This window comes from Halichoeres trimaculatus, unplaced genomic scaffold (assembly GCF_033239565.1).
Source record: "Halichoeres trimaculatus isolate MK-OKI-2021-1 unplaced genomic scaffold, fHalTri1.1 fHalTri1_scaffold_6, whole genome shotgun sequence".
Taxonomy (NCBI): domain Eukaryota; kingdom Metazoa; phylum Chordata; class Actinopteri; order Labriformes; family Labridae; genus Halichoeres; species Halichoeres trimaculatus.
The window spans coordinates 20150194-20173237 of record NW_027437184.1 but is presented as its reverse complement, the minus strand read 5'-3'; the positions used below and the strand labels follow the sequence as shown (position 1 = coordinate 20173237).

The 23044-nt window shown below is 39.4% G+C and overlaps 2 protein-coding genes across 6 annotated transcripts; one reads left to right on the top strand and one right to left on the bottom strand.

The window, feature by feature from the left end:
- Positions 1–461: 461 nt before the first annotated feature.
- On the top strand, positions 462–3491 carry exosc8 (exosome component 8). The gene is made up of 11 exons (XM_074672117.1): positions 462–550; positions 830–866; positions 1001–1064; positions 1158–1231; positions 1323–1368; positions 1689–1794; positions 2280–2325; positions 2398–2494; positions 2607–2727; positions 2827–2933; positions 3362–3491. Exons 1-11 carry the CDS (start codon positions 534–536, stop codon positions 3478–3480), a joined length of 834 nt encoding a protein of 277 aa, XP_074528218.1. The 5' UTR covers positions 462–533; the 3' UTR covers positions 3481–3491.
- Positions 3492–3617: 126 nt separating this feature from the next.
- On the bottom strand, positions 3618–17153 carry supt20 (SPT20 homolog, SAGA complex component). 5 transcript variants are annotated; one of them, XM_074672112.1, is made up of 24 exons: positions 17019–17153; positions 16448–16543; positions 16231–16266; positions 15989–16114; positions 15098–15233; positions 14898–15001; positions 14508–14624; positions 14357–14410; positions 14075–14214; positions 13645–13801; positions 13411–13467; positions 13198–13275; positions 12314–12483; positions 12199–12231; positions 11983–12094; positions 11700–11799; positions 10952–11104; positions 10156–10468; positions 9958–10073; positions 9445–9500; positions 8942–9052; positions 7292–7382; positions 6518–6606; positions 4367–4516 (listed from the first exon to the last, which is right to left on the bottom strand). In XM_074672112.1, exons 2-24 carry the CDS (start codon positions 16448–16450, stop codon positions 4367–4369), a joined length of 2502 nt encoding a protein of 833 aa, XP_074528213.1. In that variant the 5' UTR covers positions 16451–16543; positions 17019–17153. The 5 variants fall into 5 exon arrangements, with proteins under 5 accessions (XP_074528216.1, XP_074528217.1, XP_074528213.1 ...); XM_074672113.1 differs by having other exon boundaries at positions 9958–10070; XM_074672114.1 differs by having other exon boundaries at positions 15107–15233.
- Between the last annotated feature and the right edge of the window lie 5891 nt (positions 17154–23044).

Sequence of the window (23044 nt, the reverse complement as noted above, 5' to 3'; positions counted from 1 at the left end):
GATAGCTAAGACTGCAATAATTTTTACCTCGATAAAAGAGGTAAGAATATAGATTTTCACCATAGTAAGAGGCCTAACCATGAAGGATTGACCATGGTACAGACAACAAGATAACGAACGGCGATCAAACGGTGAAATGTTTCAAGGGGTAAAACTATAGACTGTACAAATAAATATTAAAAGAAGCTCTTTAAAGACTTAAAAAAAACAAAGAAATTAATTAATAAATATGTAAATGAATGAATAAATAGATACGTTAATGGTATGAAAAACCTGATTTTCAAATTATTTTTTGTCCCTGCCCTTTAGTTCAGCTTTACAGATTTAGGTGTCTTGGATTTTTAAACAAACAAACAAGGAAAAGTGTAAATTTTTATATTTTGTGCAAGGTCAAAATGAAGAGACGCCAGCTTCCATAAATTTGGAGATCATTGCCGGTACATCAATATTGCGTATGCCCGCTTGCCCCACATGCCTCCTACTATCGGCTACCGTAGTACGTTCACCTATCCCACGTGGTCAATCAAAACATCATGGCGGCTGGTTTCAAGTAAGACTGTTTAGAATGTAACAAATATAACCAAATGAAACATTGATGTGTCGCACCGTAGTTTCTTCATTCAGTTTATCACTTGCAGTAAATCAGATAAGCTTTTAGTGAAAAACTATAATCCGCTGATATGTGGATCTGCTAACCATCGTATGACGAACTAAGTGTCAGAGAAAGTAAAGAATACCTTTAACTTTGCATATCTGTACAATGAAATGTTACGTCTATAAACATGCTTTTCTTTCCTGCTCTCTCCTTCTAAAATCTGCACTCTTTCAGGACTGCTGAGCCTCTGGAATACCACAGAAGCTTTTTGGTAAGTTTATAAATCATCCATGTCCTTAAACCAACATGAAGAGACTACTTATGGTGACGTTTTGTTTTAATCTCTTTTAAAGAACTCATGTTAGACCAGTGATATGTAAACATACAGAAATCCATTCCTTTCAGAAGGAAAACTGTCGACCTGATGGACGGGAGCTGTCAGAATTCAGAACAACGACAGTAAACATAGGTGAGAAATATCCCCAAGTATCTGCGGGTTATGATTAATCTTTGTTCTTCTTCAGTCTACTGGATATAATCATTTCTTTCTGTCCGTGTTCAGGGTCCATATCTACAGCAGACGGCTCAGCCTTGGTGAAAGTTGGAAACACAACAGTAATCTGTGGGATCAAAGCGGTAAATAAACATAATCACAGCATCTTAAAAAAAAAACATCAGTTCAATGGTAAACCTTTAAGGTAAAATATATCTCTTTCTCAATGTACAGGAATTGGCTAATCCTACAGTTGATGCACCTGGTAAAGGTTACATAGGTAAGTACAAGTACATCTTGATTTAGAGAAAAGCACTTTGTGTTACATGTCAAGTTTTTAATGAAAATACAGAAAATTCAGTGACTCTTTCTCTCTGTATGATGGGTTTGTCTTTAAACTGCTAAACTTTATTTCTAAGGAAAAAAATTCCAGGTGTGTTCCCTATATTTTTGCATCTCATTTGATTCTATTTTTTTTATTTTATGAATGATCATTATGTCATGTCTATGTCTTGACAACTCATCTCTCTATGGACCAAAAGATAATGAACAACAAAATAAACAAATTCTTACTGCTCTACTCTTTCTTGTTCTTTTTAGTGCCAAATGTGGACCTACCGCCTCTGTGTTCCTCTCGGTTTCGACCTGGTCCTCCAGGAGAACAAGCCCAGGCTGCAAGCCAGTTTATTGCTGATGTTATTGAGAGGTGAAACTCACTTAGAGACACATCTGTAGCTGTCTTTTCAGAGCCTAATGACACACTTGATAAGACAGGTGCTGCTCATAAATGACAGTAACAAATTAGTTCAAGTTTTCCCATCAGTTATTCAAGAAAGGCACATTTTTTTTAGACTAGACAATTCACATGGAAATAAAAACATTTCAGCATTTTTTGTCTCAAGTATGATCAGTGCTTACAACTTGAAAACATTAAAAACATCAAAATATAAGAATACATATTATTTATTAATATCTCAGCAGTGCCACTAGCTGTTAACCTCCATCCCACATAGCACTGATGGGTAATATGTGTAAATAAAGCATCAACTGTAATGAATGTATAAAAATTGAAAGTTTACCTTTTTGACATTAAATAAAAAATATCTTTTTACTGACATTCTTTTCAACTGATTTGCATTGTGCACTCTTTTGTTTCTTTCACTGATCTATTATTTTTAATTGGTTTTGCAGCTCTGAAATGATACAGACAGAAGACTTGTGTATTGACAGAGGGAAGGTAAATAACTCAAAACACTGCCGTTTATGCATTTTGAGATTTTGGTCCTGACTCTCCTGGTTCTGGTTTTAGCTCTGCTGGGTGCTCTACTGTGACCTGATGTGTCTTGACTGTGATGGAAACGTATTGGATGCTTGTATCATTGCCCTGCTGGCTGCCTTAAAAAACAGTATGTGCCATAAAAACTTTTTTTTTTCTGTTTCAGTAACTATAAATTCCTGCCCAAAATAAAGATGTCTTTTTGTTGATATGATAAAATTATCTTGTCTGCTCCTCTTCAGCACAACTCCCAGAGGTCACCATCAACATAGAGACATGTTCACCTGAGGTGAATTTAGAAAAGAGACATGGACTGCATGTTCATAAACATCCAGTCAGTGCCTCTTTTTGCATCTTTGATGAGTAAGTGTAGAATTCTCAGTTTATCCAGCTTCTGGAGTTTTTAAGTGAGACCGACTGATAAAGTGGATCTGTTGTAATCCTGACCTGCTCTTTGTGCAGCTCCATCCTGATTGTGGACCCAACGTCTGAGGAGGAAAGTCTGTGCACGGCTCAGCTCACTGTAGTGACAGATGAGGAGGATCGGCTTTGCGCTGTCCACAAACCAGGTCAGAAACATGGCGTGGAACAGTTTGGCTGTTAGAGTAGCCACACAATCTGTGTGCATTTAACTGCTTGACTACACTAAATGAATTAAAGGTTAAATGCCAATTCGTCAACACATTGAGCAGTTGGTACCAGTTTTAAAAGTCCTTGAGTGATACTTGAAGGATTATTCTCTGGTTGTTAAAACTTTTACAATCAAAAACTCCTATTGCTATTAATTCTTGCCCACAACTGTCCCAACCTTCATATTTTACAGTTTCTGTACAAACTTGAATTTCAGTGAAGTTTTCCATCTTTGAAACAAAGATGTCTCTGATGTGCAAACAGTTTTTTAGCTTCATGTAGTGAACTCAACTTTGCTTTATCTGTTTTCCAATGCATCAAAACTAAATCTTTCATCACTGCTAACAATCACCCCCCTGTGGTTCAGGAGGAACGTCTCTGTCTGGAGAGAAACTGCAGGAGTGCATCAGCAGAACAGTGACGCGACAGAGAGAGATCCAGAAACTCATCCATAAAGTCATACACAGCGTGAAGACAGCACAATAAAGAGCCCGACATGTTGCTTTTTATCTAAAAGCTGTATTTTCAACTGTCAATATATATATTCTTTTTTTAATAACAATAAAACTGCTGACAAAGAATCCTTAAAAAATTATTTCTCAGTGTCCAGAAATGTCTCACATACACACTCATTAGATGTTTCATAAGAATACTCTCATGGCTCCTGAACTTATTTAAAGGAAATGCCTTTTTCAAAATGTGCTGTACAAAAGCAGGAACACAGTCTTGCATGTTGAACTTGAGCCCTCTACCCACGTTGAGCCCTGTGCCACGATGGCTGACAGAAGAATTACTTCGAACAGACTGAGAGGTAGAGAGCTGCTCCCAGGCCCTGCTCGTAGATCAGATTCTTACACTTTCACATGTAACGCTTTGTGTGGAGGATTTGGTGTTGATAAGCTCAGCTGGGATCCGTTCTCAAAGGGCAGTTCCAACGTAGTCCATCATTGCAGAGACAGGAAGATCAGGCAGACTCCTGAGGACTCCTAAGAGACTGTGCATTCGTAATCCTCTCAACCCACGGGGCCCCCATAGAGAAAAGTCTTCCTGGCAACTTGTAATTATGAATGCCTGTTACCCATGAGAACCGCCTTTTTCTGTTTCATCACAAAAAATATCAATATGGTTCTTTAGACGTCAGTCTCCCTGTTCTAAAAACCCCTTTACTCAAACATGAACACAGTTTTGGTTGTCCAAAACCCTCTGGCAACCATTACATACAAATTTGTCAGCTAGAAAAAGACAGAAACGACAAAAAGTTTTTTCTTCTGTCTGCAGACTCCACAGTGAGGCAGACAAAGAGCACAGTATGAATCATTCAACGTCCTGGTGTAGCTGAGGGGAAAGGGCTTTTTAGTGTGATCTCAATCTGTCATGACTTGGGGAGCGGCTGTGGCAAGCTCCTCTTCCTCTTACTTCTTGGTTGGCTGGCGGTATGTTGCCGTGGTGTTCCCCCCTGAGGAGCTGCTGCCCCCATAGCCATTTGCTGCTGCTGCTGCATTTGGTGCTGCAAGAATTGCAACTGTCCAATGCAGAAGAAAGATGAGAAAAAAGTGTTATTAGTACCAACATTCTGCACAACTGAGTGGACCTAATATGTGGGTGCAAACTGCAGCATGTTAGAAACATGTTCTGGTGCTGAAAGTGGAATATCTCTGAAACTAGCAGCAGAATGCTTTGTGCCAGTAAGTCTGTGGCATGAGTTAGTGAAGCTGAACTAAAGCCTGGCTCAACAAACAGGAGGTGGTGTGTGAAGAAACACAGAAGAGTGGTTAATGGGTTGCAGAGCAGGGAAGAAGGAGGGAGAGATAGAGATTATGGGGAACAGGTTTGGGGGCGTGTGTGTCAGGGGGTGAGGCAGGATACAGTCAGGCAGCACCAGTGGCGGATCTTGAGACACATTATTGGCTGTGATCCTGGCAACAACAGGCATGCGGCTCAGCAACCGTGCTTTCTGCTCAGAGTAAGTCAGCAACTTCAACTGGACAAAAATAAAGAAGAACCCTGATGTTTCATGCTTACAGCCCGCCATCTGTGACCTGCTAAGATGCAACATGACAACAGTGTGTTTCCCATGACAAGAGGTCAGACCCTGTCGCTGAATGCTTTGCTGAGATCATGCCTCCCAGCTCAACACGCTGTTAGCTGCTGCCAGAAGCTGTGTGTGTGTGTGTGTGTGTGTGTGTGTGTGTGTGTGTGTGTGTGTGTTTGCTTGGAGTACTGGGATTGCTGTTTCAGACAATATTTTAACAACACATACAACACAAGATGAGGTGCATAGTGTGGATACACAACACAGAAAAATCTAAACTCCTTGAGACTTTGGATGAGAGTCAGACCTGGGGTGAAGCTGTTGATCAAGAATAATATCAGACATGAGAAGGAAGATGACACTCACAGTATGACCTCTATTTGATTTAAAAAAAAAGATGTAAACCTCTTAAAACTGTGTATATGAGTTGTTTTCTTTTCATTTTCTTTATTTTACTTCCCTATATTCTCAATTCTAAATTTCTTTCTCTTTTAAAATGAAAATTTGAATTTTTTAACTTGCTATCAGAGGACAGGGACAGTACTTCAATTTTCCTGTGTGTCGTTGTAAATATAGAAAATTGACAAAAAAAATCTTGAAAATTTGGCCTTTCCTACAGGTCACCTGTATTTGACCCAGGTCTGATGAAAGGACAAAATGTGCGAGGAGCCTTCTTTTATTCTTAAACCTGAATTTATCTCATTCTTAGACAGTTTAAAGGCACTGTGAGGATTTTTTTTAACAAAATGTTTAAATCACATTCCTTTTATGGCCCTTCATGAGAATAAAATGAGACAATCAGATGAAAGATGGGTTATTTTTGGGTATTCTGAATTTTGGTACTGAGTTGATTTTTGACAGTCACCCTGAAGTGGCTCTGATGCTCTTGAAGTCTGGCAGTGAGAAATAAGTTAGCAGGCAGGAGAAGTTTTTCTCTTGAGATTATTTTCTTCTGTCATAATGTTTTGAAGTCATAGCTGATACTAGAACAAGACTAGCTAAAGATGCACATTTCCTGTAGGCCAGGGCTTTTGCTCAGTAAAAGATCTAATAGCTTTGAACAGGACTGAATGTGTATGCCAGCATTTGCACGCTTTGCTGAGGACGAGAGTCAGACCATGTGCAAATTTATGCTACGGGAGCACACATCAAGGTATCACAGGAGCTGTGGCAGGTAATCGCTTTGTCTGCTCTCCTTTTGAATGCTACTCACTGTAATTAGAGTTTGAAATGTCTTAGAATAATACAGTTAATTATTTTACATGGCTGCATACCATTAAATGACCTCTTTTCTCTGCATCCTTCTAAAAGGTGTCGTTAATTTTGTCCAAAGGAGTCAGCACAACGTGAAATTTCCCCACAATGCCTTTCATAATCAGCACTAAAATCATCTGCCTGTTATCTTAAGGCATGAATGTTGGGTCTTGATGTGTATCAAGTCAATGTGTGTATGTGTGTGTGTGTATATAGAAGTTAAAGTTGCTGTATTACTTGGATCTGTGGCTGGTGCTGCTGCTGAAGCCTTGGAGAAGGCAGCGGGGGCCCAGACCCGTCCAGCCCACAGCCCAACTGGGACAGCACTAAGGGGGAGGAGGAGGGAGACAGGGAGCCCCAGAGGGAGGGATGTGATGGAGAGATGGAGCGGTGCAGAAAGAAGAAGGAAGGGGGTGAAGAGTGAAGTATGAGGTCAAGTGCAGAGTAAGGTGAAAAGAGAAGGGAGGAAGGTGAGGATGCAAGGGCACACAAAAGGAGAGAAATGAAAGAGAGAGAAGGGAAAATGAGAGGGAATTGCAAAGTTTGTGTTTGTGTGTGCATGAGTTTAAGGGCAAAGAGTATGAATAGAGTTAGCAGGGAAAAGGTGTGAATGAAAAAGCAGGTAGAGATGCAGAAATGGAGACAGATAAGGGAGGAAAGAAAAAAGGGTGGGGGGTAAAACAAGAGAGGAAAAATAAAAAGAGAGAATGTAGCAGAGAAGAAGGGGAGGTTGAGTCTCTCCTGCCAGTTGTCATATGCTCCACTGAGAGGAGCACCAGCTAAATTCAGTGAAACCATCATTCAGTTACAGTCTGGATGTACAGAAACTACAGAAATGAACACGAGTAAATCTGACGGGGTTAGTACTGAGTGGTATGGCTTCAGTTGTCGTGTATTAGGTTGTGGTGGTGAGTAAAGATGACTGTTTTAGAGAAGTAGCTCAGTGTATGATGTTTGTCTGTGTGTGTGCGTGTGCGTGTGTGTGTTTGTGTGTGTATGTATGAGTCATACCTGCTGCCTGGGGAGACATGAAGCTCCCGACTCCCAGGTTGATAACCGCTGTTTGCTGGTTTCCTAAGCTTTGATCTGAGCCCTGTTCACCCTGCAAAGACAGTCAAAGGTCACGTGAGGTACCAAGATTCTGTCATAAATAATTTTACCACAGTAACAAATCCTCACAACTTTAATGTCCAAGTTTAATACACACAGCGATGGTGTTGGGTTCTGGGGTTTTACTCGTTTGATGCAAGCTGTTAAAACTTTCATGTATAAAAGAAGTATTGCAGCAGTTTCCACAGACTGATTCATTTCTGCAGTTGCAGATTCCAGATTTGGTGTTTTATTTGTTGGCACACTTTGAGGAGAGTCCTGGCTCTTGTGTTGGACCATAAATCCTTGCCTAATCTTTTTTAATAGGTTCCCCTTTCAAACACTGGAAAAATGTAGCCAATTAGAGAAGTCTGTAATAACTTTTGATGGACTTCAGTTCAGCCACAGTGTACATCTGCTCATTTATCACCAACTCAAGCTACACAGCTCAGATTTTTTCTCTGGCTTTGTGAACTCCTGACACTTAAAAAGTGATGAAATGTTTGACGAATCTTTTCTTTTTGACATGCCACTGTAATAGTTTATCTTTAAAAGCTGATGCATAGATCCCAGTTAAGATTCAAAGAAACATGAGCCTTTAAGTAACATTTAATTGTTACACTGTAACAAGGGACTATTGGGCGCACCTGCATGTCAGTCTCACCAACTAAATTTAGAAAGAAAAAAATAATCATACATTTATAGGCCGCACTTGACTATAAGCCGCACGTTGCAACATTAGATTTTTTACACAGAAACAGAAACGGGTCAGCCTGGCACCATTGCACTTTGTCCCCCAAAATATAAGGATAACAAACCTAGGCTAAATCTGGCTCCTTTTTGCTATCGATGAAACAATATTAATGCATGCCTGTGCAGATGCCAGATGAAACTCCCTAAAGAATTGTGTCAGAAAGCCATTCAGGAGGACACATCCCTTCTGCAGTCACAGCGTGGTCTTACCCTGGATCAGCATCCATTTCTATCTGTATGCTCTCTCTGACTCCACAAGTGAAATGTAAATATGTTAAAATAACTAAAATAACTTTATTTTAATTAGGTCTATGTGTATTCTGCAAGCTAAAAATAAACCCTTAATTAGCACAACGCTCAAATAACAATGTCCAAAATATGCATATTTGTTTAAAACAAAGGACCTCACACAAAAATGAAATAGGTCAATGTCTTTTTCTGTAAATTTAAAATTAACTCCTAAGGCCGTACACGAGCTCTGGTGTGACTTTGCGCTCTGCCTTCAACTGTCCTCCTCCTGTTTTTTTTCTTCTCCTCACCGCTGACTGCTCTGTTTGTCTCTCCCTTTGGGGATAATCAGAGATCATGGCAGATCATTGTTGCTTAATGAGTACGTCCTAAAGAATGCCCCCTGGTGGCCGCAAAAAAAAAATCTATAAATTAGCCACACCGTTGTATGAGCTGCAGGGTTTAAAAAAAGCCAATTAAAGTCCAGAAATTACGGTAACTCCATCTTTAATCTGCTCTTTAAGTGTTGTAATGAAGGAATATATAACAATCCTATTTGTGCATCTGTGCAAAAGTATCAGTGCTCCTCACCGTCTCCCCCTGCTGTTGAGGGCTGGAGGTTGCAGACTGACTCTGCTGCGGCGAGAACTGAGAGAGCTGCTGCTGCTGCAGAGAGTTAAAGATGAGAGGACCGGTGGGGATCTGGAGGGTAAAACATGAACACACACAACACACACCACCAACAAAAAGGTGGAGGGGAACAGACCAGGAGGTGAGGATAAAGGAGAGAGGACAGGCCGAGGGGAGAGGAATAAAGGGATGAGGAAAGAGGGGAATAGGAGAGTTAACAAGCAATCAAACAACACAGGGTAACTAGCACTATTTAAATATCAGATAAAAGGGAGAGGGGGAATAAAGAGTGTTCTACAAGTACAGTTTGCTGTGTGAGGAAACTGAGCTGTGCAGCGAAGTCATCTGCAGCTCATTAGGCTTGTAAGGTTTGATAACACGGGTGCAGGATCGGGACAGTTACTATCTCTGACAAATACAGAGTGCATGCCGCTGACAGTGGAAAAGAGCAACAAGTAACATACCTGCAGTAGATTCAACGGTCTCAACCCAGCACTGCTGTTCAGGCCAAATGGACTCCCTGCAACACAGTTCAGATATACTTTAACAGAGAGAACAGAAAAAAACAGAGCTCGAACTAATTCAACATCTGTAGTTTTTACTGTCATCTAGTGGGCATCTCTTACAAGTAGGGGTGGGAGAAATCAATCAAAATCAATATCTATATTGGGAGTTTTTTTGGCAATGTCAAAATCTGGATTCTTTGTCAAAAAAAATGTTTTTATTTTTTTCAAATTCAAATTCTTAATCTCAGTCTTTGTTTGTAAACTGTATTGGAAAAAAGTTACCACTCTCCAGTAGAGGGTGAAATGTTTCTCTCTGGCTCACGTGATGTGCATTTTATGGGAAAATATGGCTCCTGATATAGTCTGTAGACATTATCATCATCATTGAACCCATGGTCTGGTGTTAAAAAAGCAAACTAAAAATTGTAAAAATCTGTGAATCCCTACTTGATCAAAGCAGTAACATCTCACCAGTCTGTGTTGCTGACTGCATGGTGGGCATCAACCCTCCAGGCGGCAGGATTCCACTCAGGTTAAGACCTGGACCCAGCATGGGACTGGAGCCGCTCATCAGGGTCTGAGGACTGCTGCACACACAGAGCAGCATCATTACTGAAAGGTGACACCAAACACCAGATGACTGTGTTGCATCAGGAACTATTTTCTTACCACACAGAGCTGACCACGTTGATGAAATTGAGCCCCGCAGGGTTGGCCATGACCTGCGATGATGTAGTCCCTGTGGTGATAGACGTCCCCATGGTGGGCAGAGGGATGGTCATAACGGGCAGGGGCTGGCTCAGAGCAAGTTGCTGTTGGGCAAAGGGCGTGAGGAGGGTGGGCTGTGTCTGGCTCTGAACCATTGGAAAGTCTGACGGGGTGGGGGTCAATGAGAGGGGAGCAGAGAGGGAGTCGGCAGGGTGAGGCGTCGAGCATGGTGTGTTCGTAGGTGTTGGGGTGGATGGCTTTGGGGTCCCCGATCCTTGAGGGGTAAAAAAGTAAGCATGTTTATCAAAGAAAAGTTATTACTTTCACTCCTAAATTTTAACATCAAGTGAAGACGGTGACTATTAAAGCTTCTGCTGGTTGAATGTTGCTACTTATACCATCTGGAGGTCTATCATCCTGCATCCCAGTTAAAAAGTAAAGTAAAACTATGAAACTCCTCACACTAAAACTTAGTGCTTCTTCTGACAATTTACCTGTTTTTCATCATAATGTGGAAAATATTATGAGAAATCAACTCATATTACAACAACATCCCATTTGCATGTCAAGATTTAGAAATGTTTCTGGAGTCTTTCTCTTTCAATCCATGTCAAATCCATTTTCGCAAATCACAAAAAAAAAAAAAAAACATCCCAGCTACGGAAAACTTTTGGAGCACTCCATTACAATTCACTCTCAGAACTCTGTCTGATGGAAGCAAGAAAGCCAGCAGTTAGTCAGACTCAGCTGTACTCACTCTGTGTGGTGCCCATCGGGGAGAGGGAAGCGGGCGAAAGGAGGCCCACCTGGCCCAGCTCCATGGAGTGTTTCCTGCTCAGAGACTGGCTTTTGGGTGGAGGCGGTGTAGGGCACTTCAGAAGACCACTGGTGGTGGAACTATATGGATTACCTAAAAAACAAAAAAAGCAGATAGGAAGTTTAGTGCTCTGCGATCACCAACTTGGAGTACTGAACTAATATGCAGCCAATCCAATTAAACTGCAATTCTTATTTTTTTTGCTGTGGGTCCACTTTTGCACAGGTGTTTTTGTTTATAAAACCCAATCGAACTGAGAAAAACTTTGTACAAGTTTCAGCGCTGCCAAGTGTTGGGTGAGGGGCGGCAACATTCTTTCATATGGGTATGACTGGATCAGGTAATTAGTGGTTTGCCCTGGGACTTGACCCTTGACTTACCCAGCTGTACTGAAGAGTAGTTTCAACCCTTGGAACACCTGGCCTCTGTGTAACCTGGCTGTTTTAGTACTATCCATAAAACAAATTGATACTTCTCTATAGTTAGAACAAATGAAGCTACAGAATTTGATGGAGTCCAGAATTTGCAGTTTAAGGCTTGGTTACACTCATTTTCCACCAACCTGTCTCATCTACTTTGGTTTGTGACTTTCTATGACTATCAGATGTCCCTTGAACTAACCACAATAGAACAGCAAATAGGGCCACCATGTTTGCACCTTTCTTTTTGTCAGAGGTAGAAGACATACCTGAGGAGCTGCTGCCTGAAGGCAGTTTAATGGGAGGGGGTCGATGCTTCACACCTTTTCCCAAAACAGACGTTTGGACCAATGGAGAAATACCATCACCCTGCAAAGGAAAAAAGAACAAAATGTCAAAACAGAGACTCAAAACATTGATACAAATTGTAAACCACAGCAGCTCCCATCTCTGAGTTCTTAAACTAATTATACTTTTAATCCCCAACCCTTCTTCTAAGATCAAACATAGAAAGAAAATGTATTTCAGTCGAATTCTTGAACATTTCCTTACCTCATCTTTGCTGGGCGAGGGCGGCCCCTGCCCCGAGTTGCCTGAGTTATGGGACATCTTCACCTGACACTTAACGTCTCTCTCATAAACTCCTTTGTACTGATTGAGAAACCTGTGAAAAAGACACAAAACATGGTTTATACAATACCCTATAAAAGCACATCCTCAAAATCTGAGTATCTGACAATACCAGCATTAATAATCATGGTGACTCACCGGTCTGCATCTATCTTTGAGCCTATGAGAAAACTGTAAACAACAGACACAGGGGATTAGTAAATCCAGAGAGGCTTTTTAAATTCAAACTTGCACTATTTTTAACTGTTCTTACGGAGGGTGAATGAGCTTTAGATCATTGCTGTCCTCCTCTGCTTTTGTTTCTTTAGCACAGTAGATCTTTCCATACACCCGTGGATCTCCCATTGACTGGAAGATAGACACCTTGGTCCTCTGTGCTTGGCCCCCCACTTCACACTCAAAGGTATAGTCATCTACAACTTCCTGTGTTGACATGCAGGACACAAGTGGATTAGAAAATATGTCTTTATGATGTGCAGAGTAAGGTTTAGAGGTGCTTTGTATTTGTGTAACTGTTTAATGGAATGAGGGGTAAAAAGATTTGGCATGTCACGCAGACTGACCGAATGAACTGAAATAAAGGAATTATCTAAAATAAAACTAAAATGAACATAACTGTTTCAAAATTTGAATAAACATGAAATTAAATTGTCCCATGTGTGTCACCATTACATGCTAAAATGAGAGGCAATTCTTTATTTTTGCTTTTCTTCAACAAAACACTTTATGATTTATAAAGTTTGAATAATTCATGTGGTGTTATTAAACTGTCACTGAAAGTTTTGAGGTTTTCTGTCATGAGAGACTAACACTTCTGAGATGAGGCAGTGACATGATCTTACTGCAGTCCAGTGTAGATTGTCATTCTTCACAATAGCAAAAGCTTGTGTTAAACTGAGATTTATTGTGAACAATGAATCTGTTTTCAATATTTAGATTTTTCCCAGGCTTCTCATATCTGATTATAGCTGACACACAAAACAAAAGCAGTGCCGAGTTAAAAACACAAGGGGGCTTTTATTATTTTTGTATGAAGAATTATACTCTACACGCAACATTCTCCTGCTTCAGATTAACAGCAAACAGCGATCATTGATTGGTACCCACAGAGAGTTTTATTGCTGCTGTCACACTTACCTCAGCAGGCCAGATCACAGTGGTGGGCTGAGAGTCCTCCAACTGCAGAGATTTCTCAACCACAGCGTACTTCTCCACCTAGAGCAAACAAACAAATACATCCATCTGGTTTGTTATAATCTACATGAGAACAGCTGGACTATGAGTCAAGTGGACTTTAAGTGTATGCTATCAAGTGTTTAAGTCAGTGCTGTAGAACATAAAGTGACTTACATCAATTTCCTTCGGTACCGTTAGCTGGCAGTTGCTCTGCTTCCACATGTCGACACACTGTAGGAGTTGAAAAAAGGAAGCAATAAAAAGAATTAAAAGGAAAATGAGCAAGAGTAAGTGGAAAAGTGCTTTTATGAATACTGTACCTAGAAGAAGTACAATGTCTTGGTCACCATCATCTGATCTCCTTAGTTATACCGTGTATTCTACTCATACTCATTTATGGGTACTCACGTTTCCAATTTTTGAAATCTTCAGGTCTATTACAGGGGCAGTTTTCCTCTCCTTTCTCCTCTGTAGGTAGTCGTAGAGTTGTAGCTGTGGTGGCATGGGCAGATGGGAGAGCTCCTGCTGCCTGTTCAGAGCAGCTCGAGAGTGCCTCTTGAAACAGCTGCAACACAAACAACAAGCATGAGTCTCCCTGATGTTTTATCTTTAAAAGCATAAATTTATTATGAACCCAAGGCGTTTCTCATTTGAGCATTCCAATCAAATCATCTTGTACCCACTGATAAGTTACATAACCTCCCACATACACACCAATACAGCAGCCCTCAGACTAATCATTTCCTCATGTCATACAGCATTAAATGTTTATTTTCTGGCATGTCTGATTACTAAGTGAGCTGACTCTTAACCCTTGAGAGTTGAGTGTTTTGCATACCGTTTCATGGAGCGAGTGTTCATTTTCTGTTTGTTGTAAAGTAGACGGTTGGCTGTGCAGGTGACAGAAATGGAAGGGTCCAGGCACAGAGGTTCAGCTGTGGCCAAAATCAGCTGACTCTCCAGCTGTAGTTTGTCGTCCTTAAGCAAAGAAAAGAAGTAGAGGATGCTGATATCCAGGACATACTCGCCATCATTCCAGTAAGTTTATTGTTTATTTTCTACGTTAATTGTCAAAAAAACAAAACAAGCTCTTGTACGTCTAGTAAAAACTGTAACTTACCTGCGTCCATTTGTGGTGGTCACTGGTCATGGCATGGACATCACAGATTAGAGTCTGTAAAATGAACATACAGATTAAACATTATGAGATGCAATTGATGGATGTATTTTATTTTAATCTCATTTTATTAGATTTTAATTGGTTAACAAACCTGCATGGTTGGCCGCAGAAGGATGTGTCTGCTCTGATAGGTAGGCATCTTTGTATTAATGGACTGCCTGTAGTCTCTCACTTCTACTACCACACAGCCGCAGTGGAAGATGTTCACCTAAACACGCGATAATGGTGGATGTCAACCAGTAATACAAAAGAAGAGATTAACAAAAAGTGATACAGAATAGGAGTACCAAATTCTTGCAGCTTTTCTTTGCAAAATGATAATTGTGAAACAAGTCTGAAGCCTTTGAGAATACTTGTATTAGCTACATTACTATATTCTTACTCTTAAAATGTTTTACAATTTATAGCTAGTTCAAAGACCTACAAAGTAATTCTTGCACAGGAGCATCAAAATTTTATGTACAGTTGCATGAATACACACCTGTGATTTCTCCAACAGATCCACAAGAATGGGAGGCAGCTCCTCAGCATCTAAGTACTCCAGCAGTTCTCCTTCTTCATATGGCAGCCGGATGGTTTCTGAATCTAGAAATCAAAACAGAACAGGTTTTTTACAACTAACAAGAAAGATGTGGTACTCAGATATGAAAACCGTGATTGAATGATGAGTGCTAGATTGACCTTTCTTACCAGATCCATTCTTGCCCCTGAGCATTAAAGAGTAGCCTTCATTCCCCGGGTACAGGTTGACCACAAGACATGAGACGGACTCCTGAGACACAAGCTTCTCCAGTAGATTCACATTTCTTCTCAAATTCTTCAAACAGACAACCAACAGGAAAAAAAAGTGAGATTTGTTTTACCAACAAAACTCCTTCACTCCAAAGTGTGTTGTCGTTTCCCACCAACAGTTATTCTAAGATTGAGTCAAAATTGAAGTTGATGTTTTTTCAAGAACATGAATTTTATTTCAAATTCAATTCTCAACTACATTCACATAAATTTGTGAAATTAATTTTGTAGTGTTGCAATTTCTTTTAATATTACATTTTTGTGGACGTTATTCTCCATCCTGGTTTTCTTTTGTCAAGCTAACTAAACAACACGAAAGTCTGTTTGATTTTTGTACTTTGTCTAACATCCAACAAAACAGAATATCCGCAGCAGGGTATGTTTTTCTAACTTGTGGCAAATACCAAAGAAAAGCATGTGGGGAAAATAACACAAGCTTATTAAACATAATTCTGGGAATCTTTATGACATAAATGCTTAAATGCAAATGATTAGGCTCAAGAAATCAGCCTTACACACCACAGGAATGAACTCTGACACTCCTTTCTGAGTCCATCTGATGAAGTAAGATCCATCAAGAAAAACTGCAAAATTGTCATGCTTCTAAATTTAACATCTTGCTAAAGTTGGCAGCATATCCAGTTGACAGATTGACTACACATGCATTTTTGAAATTCATTAAAAACACAGCTGTTTTTGCATTTGCATTGGAATTGACATTTGTCATGCATGTCCATAATTACCCTGTCATAACCATGAGTTCAGATAAGCAACACAAACCTTTAACTCTGGCTCTTTCTCACATTCCTCCATGTACAGCTCATAGAGCTTCTGGTAAAGACTCTTTCTCCCAGCAGATGAAAGTCTCCGTTTGGCTGGACGTTGTCGAGCACTTTCAACAATGTACTAGAAAACACAACACTGAATTAATCACAGACAGTTCTGACGGTGTGACTTTCTGGTGAAGACCAGCTGTTCATTCCCTCTCAACAGACATTCAAGGCAGAAAAAGCAGCCCTTACCTCGGCTCGATCCAATGCATATTCCAAAACTTGTTGCTGTGTGGAAAACGAGACAAATACAACAAATAAGTCACGGTAGGATTTCTCAAATCTACACAGAATACACGAAAAGTTCAAATTCAGAGAGGTTCGTGGTTGGATGCTTGAAACAGTATAACATGACTGTGGATGTCAAAGAAAACTTGAAAGGACAAGACTTGAAAGACATGAAACTTACCATTGTGGTCCACCGCCAGCTGCAAGGCGAGTGACGGTAGACGATGCTGTCCTTACTGCCCCACGCTGTCACCTTCCTAGAGTGACCATTCACACCCTGTACAAACACACAAACGCGGATGATAGAAAAAATATCAAAGATGAACTCTTTGTGGTTGGCAGATGGAAAAAAAACAGTACTGATTTCAAGGAGCCTGGATGCTGCTTATTCCCATGCAAAACACAAACATCCAGGATGACTGATGAACGAAATCTATTTCATCTAAGTTTTTCATTAATTATGAAATACGTCCCATGATCCAGCCAACAAATTATTTCGTGATATGCTCTCATGTCAATAAAACTGTATATCTAACGGTATTTCAGAGTGATGACTAGAGCCCAGTGCAGAGTGGCTCAGTAGCAACAAGCTCGCTGAAGCCTGACCGTTGAGGCTAACACGGCTAACGTTAGCATGCTAGTCTGTTTCCCACTGGGCAGACTGTAAGTTACGAGCCACGCTAATGATGTTGCGTCGTCTGAGACAAAAACCGACAAAGCGACGTCAAACTCAACGAACAGAGTGGACATACCTTCAAGGTTGCATAGCGGGCGAATGTAGTTCCAATGCGAGAAAACAAAATGAAATTGAAACATCAGTGTCTTCATTGAAAAAAAGTCGGAGCAGCAGCCATTTTCTTCCAGTGTGACAACAACAGCTAAACTTCCGGTTGAGACAGGGGTGGGCGGAGCCAGCGTAACTGCTCTCTTTACAAGTGATGCCTGATGCTCACGACGTATGAGACAGCATGTAGGGTAAATTCAGGTATACTGGGACAGTTTTTGTAATTCCACCTTGTGAACATATTTGTCATGACAAATAAAACATATCCCAGCATCTGATACATTTCTGAATTCCTTAAGGTGTATAATTTGTGTAATTAACAAATAAATTGTGTTTATTCCTCATGAAAAGTGTGGTTTGACCTTAATGTGTTTTTCCACTTTCTTGACATTGATTTAAGTATGAATAGAGGTTACGTCATAGATTAGACAAAACCTACTTTAGCTCATGGATTCACTTATTATTGCTGCTTTGCAACCTTTTTTACCCTACATCAAACAATGAAGCTCTATTTTGTAAAGCCTTATTAATAGCGTTAAATAATTGAATAATTCCAGTGGTAAAGTCTAATAGAATATTATACAGGTAAGTTTGAACAAACTGTAAAATCTAAAAAGGATATTATTAAAGAATTAGCTTATAATCAAAGTTTGTTCATAAAGAATCTTCACAATATGCATTTTAAAGTAGGTTTCTATCTGCATCTCTTTGAATCTATGCGGAAAGTTACTCAAATTAAAGGCAATATAAACACAGTAGTGTTAAGGTTCATTGTATTAGCATGTATATAGGCTAGTGTCCCAAATTACCTGAAATATATTCCGTTTAAAATGACAAAACTGTTTGGAACTGTTTGCTTCCTTAACAATCTAGGGATAAGTACTTCTTCCAGCATAACATCACACAGCACAGACAGCATTGGGATTTCCTGAAGAAGTATGTACATGCACATGCTTAATACCTATATGATTAATAAATAAGAAGCCTTTTTAAGCCAGGACACTTCAAATGTTGCTTTTGTAATCATTATTTACCATAAAGATTCATTGTCAGTTCCATGATTGATACAATTACATGACAGGACAAGCACAGGGTAAAGCCGAATGGCTTAGGGTTGCCAACCTCCCCACACAACTATGAATAACAAATCTAAGGAATAGATGTCAGTAGGAAAGTTGAAAAGAAAAGTTTGCTCTAGAAAAAATTGAGGAAAAACAACAGACTGAGGAGAGATGAGCGATAACAATTGTTTTTCTTTTTTTTTTGGCAACAAACATTTAAAGTATCTATAAAGAGAACTAAAAGAGAGACTTTAACTGCGATAAGAATTCTGAAGTACAAGGAGATGACAATAACTGATCAAAACAGTTATCATTCTATCCCACAACCATAGCAAACAGGACACACATTAAATGGTTGAAGTTCCTGGTATTGAACAGTAGGGGGAGGAGCAGGATAGCAGATATGATGGAGTGGACATCTCAGGGAAGCAGCCAAACAAACATCATAGAGGCACTTTATGTGTAAGAATTTTAACTTTACGATGAGATCAATTTATGCTTCTAAGTTTACAGGTATAAAAAACAGGTAAAAAAAACATTAACTATTTTCTTTCCCTGTAAAATGTGTACAATATAAATATAAAACGTTGAAAGAGAAATTACAATTTAAGGTGAAATTAAGGCCGAAAAACACTTCCAACTCATGCTTTATTGCCTCCTTTATAGAGGACACTTAAAACACTCAACAGCCCATTGTAAACTGTTGAAATCTGACATTTGATCCCTTAAATGCTAGGATGTCCCCTCCTATCTGTTTTAAGGCACCAAACACAAGAAATTTTGAATAAAAAAATACAAACAAAGCGTCTTGGACAAATAACATGAACTGTTAGTTTAGGCATGATTAAGCAGCTCAGGCTTTCTTCATGCTTACGGTCTGAGAAGTGTTCTTTTGACATCCACTCATCAACACAGAAGGTAGATCCTTTATGAGGGTGCAGAAAGGATTTTAGGAGGGGCTCAGTGAACACTCATCCTTACCTGCTACATACAGACACCCACCCACCCTCTTTTCTTTAAACACCTTAAAGCCCCCATACATGACAGGACTTGCCCAGGGGTCAGTCATATTTCAACGTGTAAGCTTGAGAGAGGTTGTCATCAGTTCACAAAGACCAAGATTTCACCTTTAGTTTGAATCCACATGTGGTTTTTATTAGAATGGGCCGGACTGCCTCAGTATTGCAAGCTTCTCCGCTGACTCAAATCCCAGTTTGTTTTATCATGTGACTAATTGACCAGAAATGAGCCATAAGTGGTTTTAATCAGCACTGATCACAGCAACATCACAAGCTAGCTGATGGTTAAAAATAAATAAAGGAAAGCATAATCAGAAATTGCATGTCGGATCCAGTAAAAATGATGTAAAAGGGCAAAGTAAATATAATTCAGTAAAAGAGTGAGACTGTGGTGTCAACCTGACACAGGCATCCTCAGGAGAAATCTTTTTGTACCTCCACATTAGGATTACAGTGATTGGAAGAGTTCAGTTCATGGCAGTCTTTCTGAGAAACATGAGAATGCAGATTTTTCTAAAGTTACTTTAAAGCTTTTGATTGTCTTAAAGCTTTAGTAAAACAAATAGTCAAAAATTTAAGAAGGTTACTCCTGGAACATTGATTATAAAGGATTTACAAGTGTGGGAGAGTCATTTATGATAATGGTGATGTAAGAAACCTGATGAGCTGCAGAGGAGAAGATTTGACAACCCTGCAGGTGTGCAAAGAGGAGCAATGATCTCCAGTTTGTGCAATATGTGTCCTAATGTTCAGGGTCTCAGGTGCCTACTGCTATCAAGATGTAAGGGAATAGTCTAACACTAGGCAGATGTAAAAGACTGTTTTGGTGCAAGCAGCCAATCAACAAAAGAGATACAACTCAGGGCAATAAAAAGCAAATATTAAAAAATCACTATTCTTGCTTTCAGTACGTCTTCTTATAGTGGGTTAGATGTGCTGCACAGATGAACATACTGACATTAGCAAATCAAAGAGCTGCAATCAGACCAAAGCAATGCTTGGGGACATTAGTTTCATACACATGCTCTGCAGTGTATTATTCACAAACCCATACCTTCATTCCAGCGCTGCAGCCATGGTGAGAGATCCAGGATTTGCTGATTTTAGGTAAGCTTTTCTGCAGGACATAGAACCTGTAAACAATTATTCAGCTGTACCGTAGCGGCATGAGGCCATCACTGCTCAATTACTGTCTGGGACATCTATGTAAACAGAATTTGACCACAATGCAAACAGCTCTACAAACAGCTGTATTTTTTCAATGTGCATCAAGTAGGAAGACCTGGAGGGAGCAAAAAATGTCTTGATGGAGACACTGGTGCAGTTGGTGTCTCCTTGTTTTGGGGCAACAAGTCTCATTAGATCTAAAATTTTGAATTTTGAATTTTTATATATTGTAAAGTATATTTAAGTAATTTAAAAGAATGGCCTCATGTGTTGCTGTCTTTTTTTATCTACTCTGGAGAGCATTAAATGCACTTGACTGCTGGGTTATCCGAACAGGTTATTTTTAAACTAATAAATAGAGATTAAAACTGCAGAAATTCACAAAATTAGAAGTTGCAGGGAAAAACTTACCTTTATTCAATAACTTAATTGCTTCTTTTTCATTATTTGTTTTCATATAACAATTATGGCTATCTAAGAATCACTAATTGTAATTTACAGTGCTTAAATGGAAAACATTGACAATCATTTTACTGTTTGAGTGTCTGGGAAAACCCAGAGATAATCCATATCTTCTGCTTCTAACAGCAACACCAATTTTTGACTTGGGTAAGAAAGTTAAACTGCCTTTTTTGATAAGAAAAAGAAATTAAAGATTGATAAAAGTCTCACGGTGTCGGAGATTACTCACCACTAAAAAAAGCAAACATTCATTCATTGTGTTGTTCATTACACAGATGAAGAGCTTAAACCAGATGTAGTCATTATTTTTGCTTTGCTGTGACTCATGAGCTCTGGTCATGGTTTTCCACTCCGGGAGTTTTGCATGAAACAATGCACAAGCTGGGAAAAAAAGAGAGGCAAAATGGTAGATAACATACACAAGCCACTAGGAAGTAAAGGTGAGTTATGAAATATAACAAGCACAATATTTGTGTGGTTCCTGTCTCCCATGTCTGCCTCTCACCTTGATGGACATGGGACCTGGAAACTATGGAAGAAACTTTTCCATTAGAGTTTTTTTTTTTTTCTTCTCATGAACGAGGAATGATGGCTGCAGCTGTGTGAGACTTTACAGCAAAAGTCTCAGTCCAAGGTGAGGGAATGTAAGAATTTTCAAGTCCAAAGTTCTCATAGGCATTATGTCAGTATCTTCTGGAGAAATTCACATTTATAGTTGTGCAGAAGTGAAGAAACTGCAAATTACTCTTGTTTTGTTCTTGTTTAAACATTTAGGCCATAAAGAGGCACTAAAACTAAATTCAGCTCATTTCACTACATTCTCCTCACACAAACTTTAGATATATAACTGGTACTGGTACTGTAACTTTCTTAAAATCAGATTACTAAATAGAAAAACAAAGATGCCCCTAATGTAAATTGTAATAGTATTTTGGCTTTCTGTGAAAGAGTAATATAAATAAAAAAAATCTTGAGAACAGATTACTGTTGGTAGAACTGACTAACTATTCATATCTGGCAGTTCCCCAAGCATCAAGCCTTTATTCATTGTGTGTCAACCATTAGGTCTATGTATAATCATATCAAATTCTCAAACTGACAAAGGCTTGGTTAAAAGAACTAAGCATTTCATTCGCATTACGCATGTGGGAAAAGCACACCACTTTGTGTAGCTGAGAGCTGCTGCTGACTAGTTTTATAGGGTCCAGTTGTGCTCCTGAGGGGATCATGGCTGCACATTTAGACTCTGCAAACTCTGAGCTGTGACTTACTGTTACTCCAAACAATGAGCTGCTCTGTTGTTTTGTATTGGGATTACAGCGCAGAAGAAAAATCTCATGATTTCACGTGAGAGAGGAGTAGAAGACCAACAGAGAGTTGGCCGGTAGCTGCTGTATGACAAATGGCTTTCGCTTCATGTTGATGAAACCTGCATTTAATCATTTGCTAATGCTTAGAAAACTAAAACAGAACTTTTTTTTGTTTTCACTGTGTTTCTTCCTCTGAAATGCAGTATTTAAATATGTTTTAAATTTTGCCTTCAGGCTGAGTTGTTGAGTTGTTTTAAGGTAAGATAATAATGAAGCACATGATAACACAATGTACAGCTGATCTGCAGCTCAAAGCCCTCAGAGACAATCTTCAAACACACATAGAAATGAATTTAGTTATCATGTTGTTCTTCCCCAGCAGCAGTGGCATTTCTGTCTGTGAAAATGACCTCATCCATCCCTCACAGGAGACTGTGAAGACATAAAGACACAAGTTCAGAGAGAGAAATTATCTGCCAATTTGCTCAAGTTTAGTCCAGCACTTCCCAAAAGGCTCATGAGTATATAAAGTGGCTCCTATTCCTTTGTTTGCTCAAGCCAGGGTACAATTTGGAGATGTTGGAGGAGACACCTGGTTGCAGTCAGTTTTACTCCTGCTGAGATCACAGTTGGACCTGTGTGAACTGAATTTCCCATGTCTTTAACCCTTAACACGAGTAAAAAGCTAATGTGAACTCGACATCATCACGTATCACAACTATGTCCTGTGACACTATTACACTTTATTTCTCACTTACACTGATCCAACAAGTGACAAACTTCTACAACCACTTATGTGCTTACTTTGTTAATTGAACATAAATGGGAAAGTTTCGTGCTATCTTAAATAGTTTTGAACTCACTCATCGCAAAGTTTTGGAAATGTGGTGTAACAAGGGAAAATGCCCAAAAAAATGTATTTGACATATCATAAGTGTGTACAAAAGTTGGAATTAATGATTTCAAACATTTAAA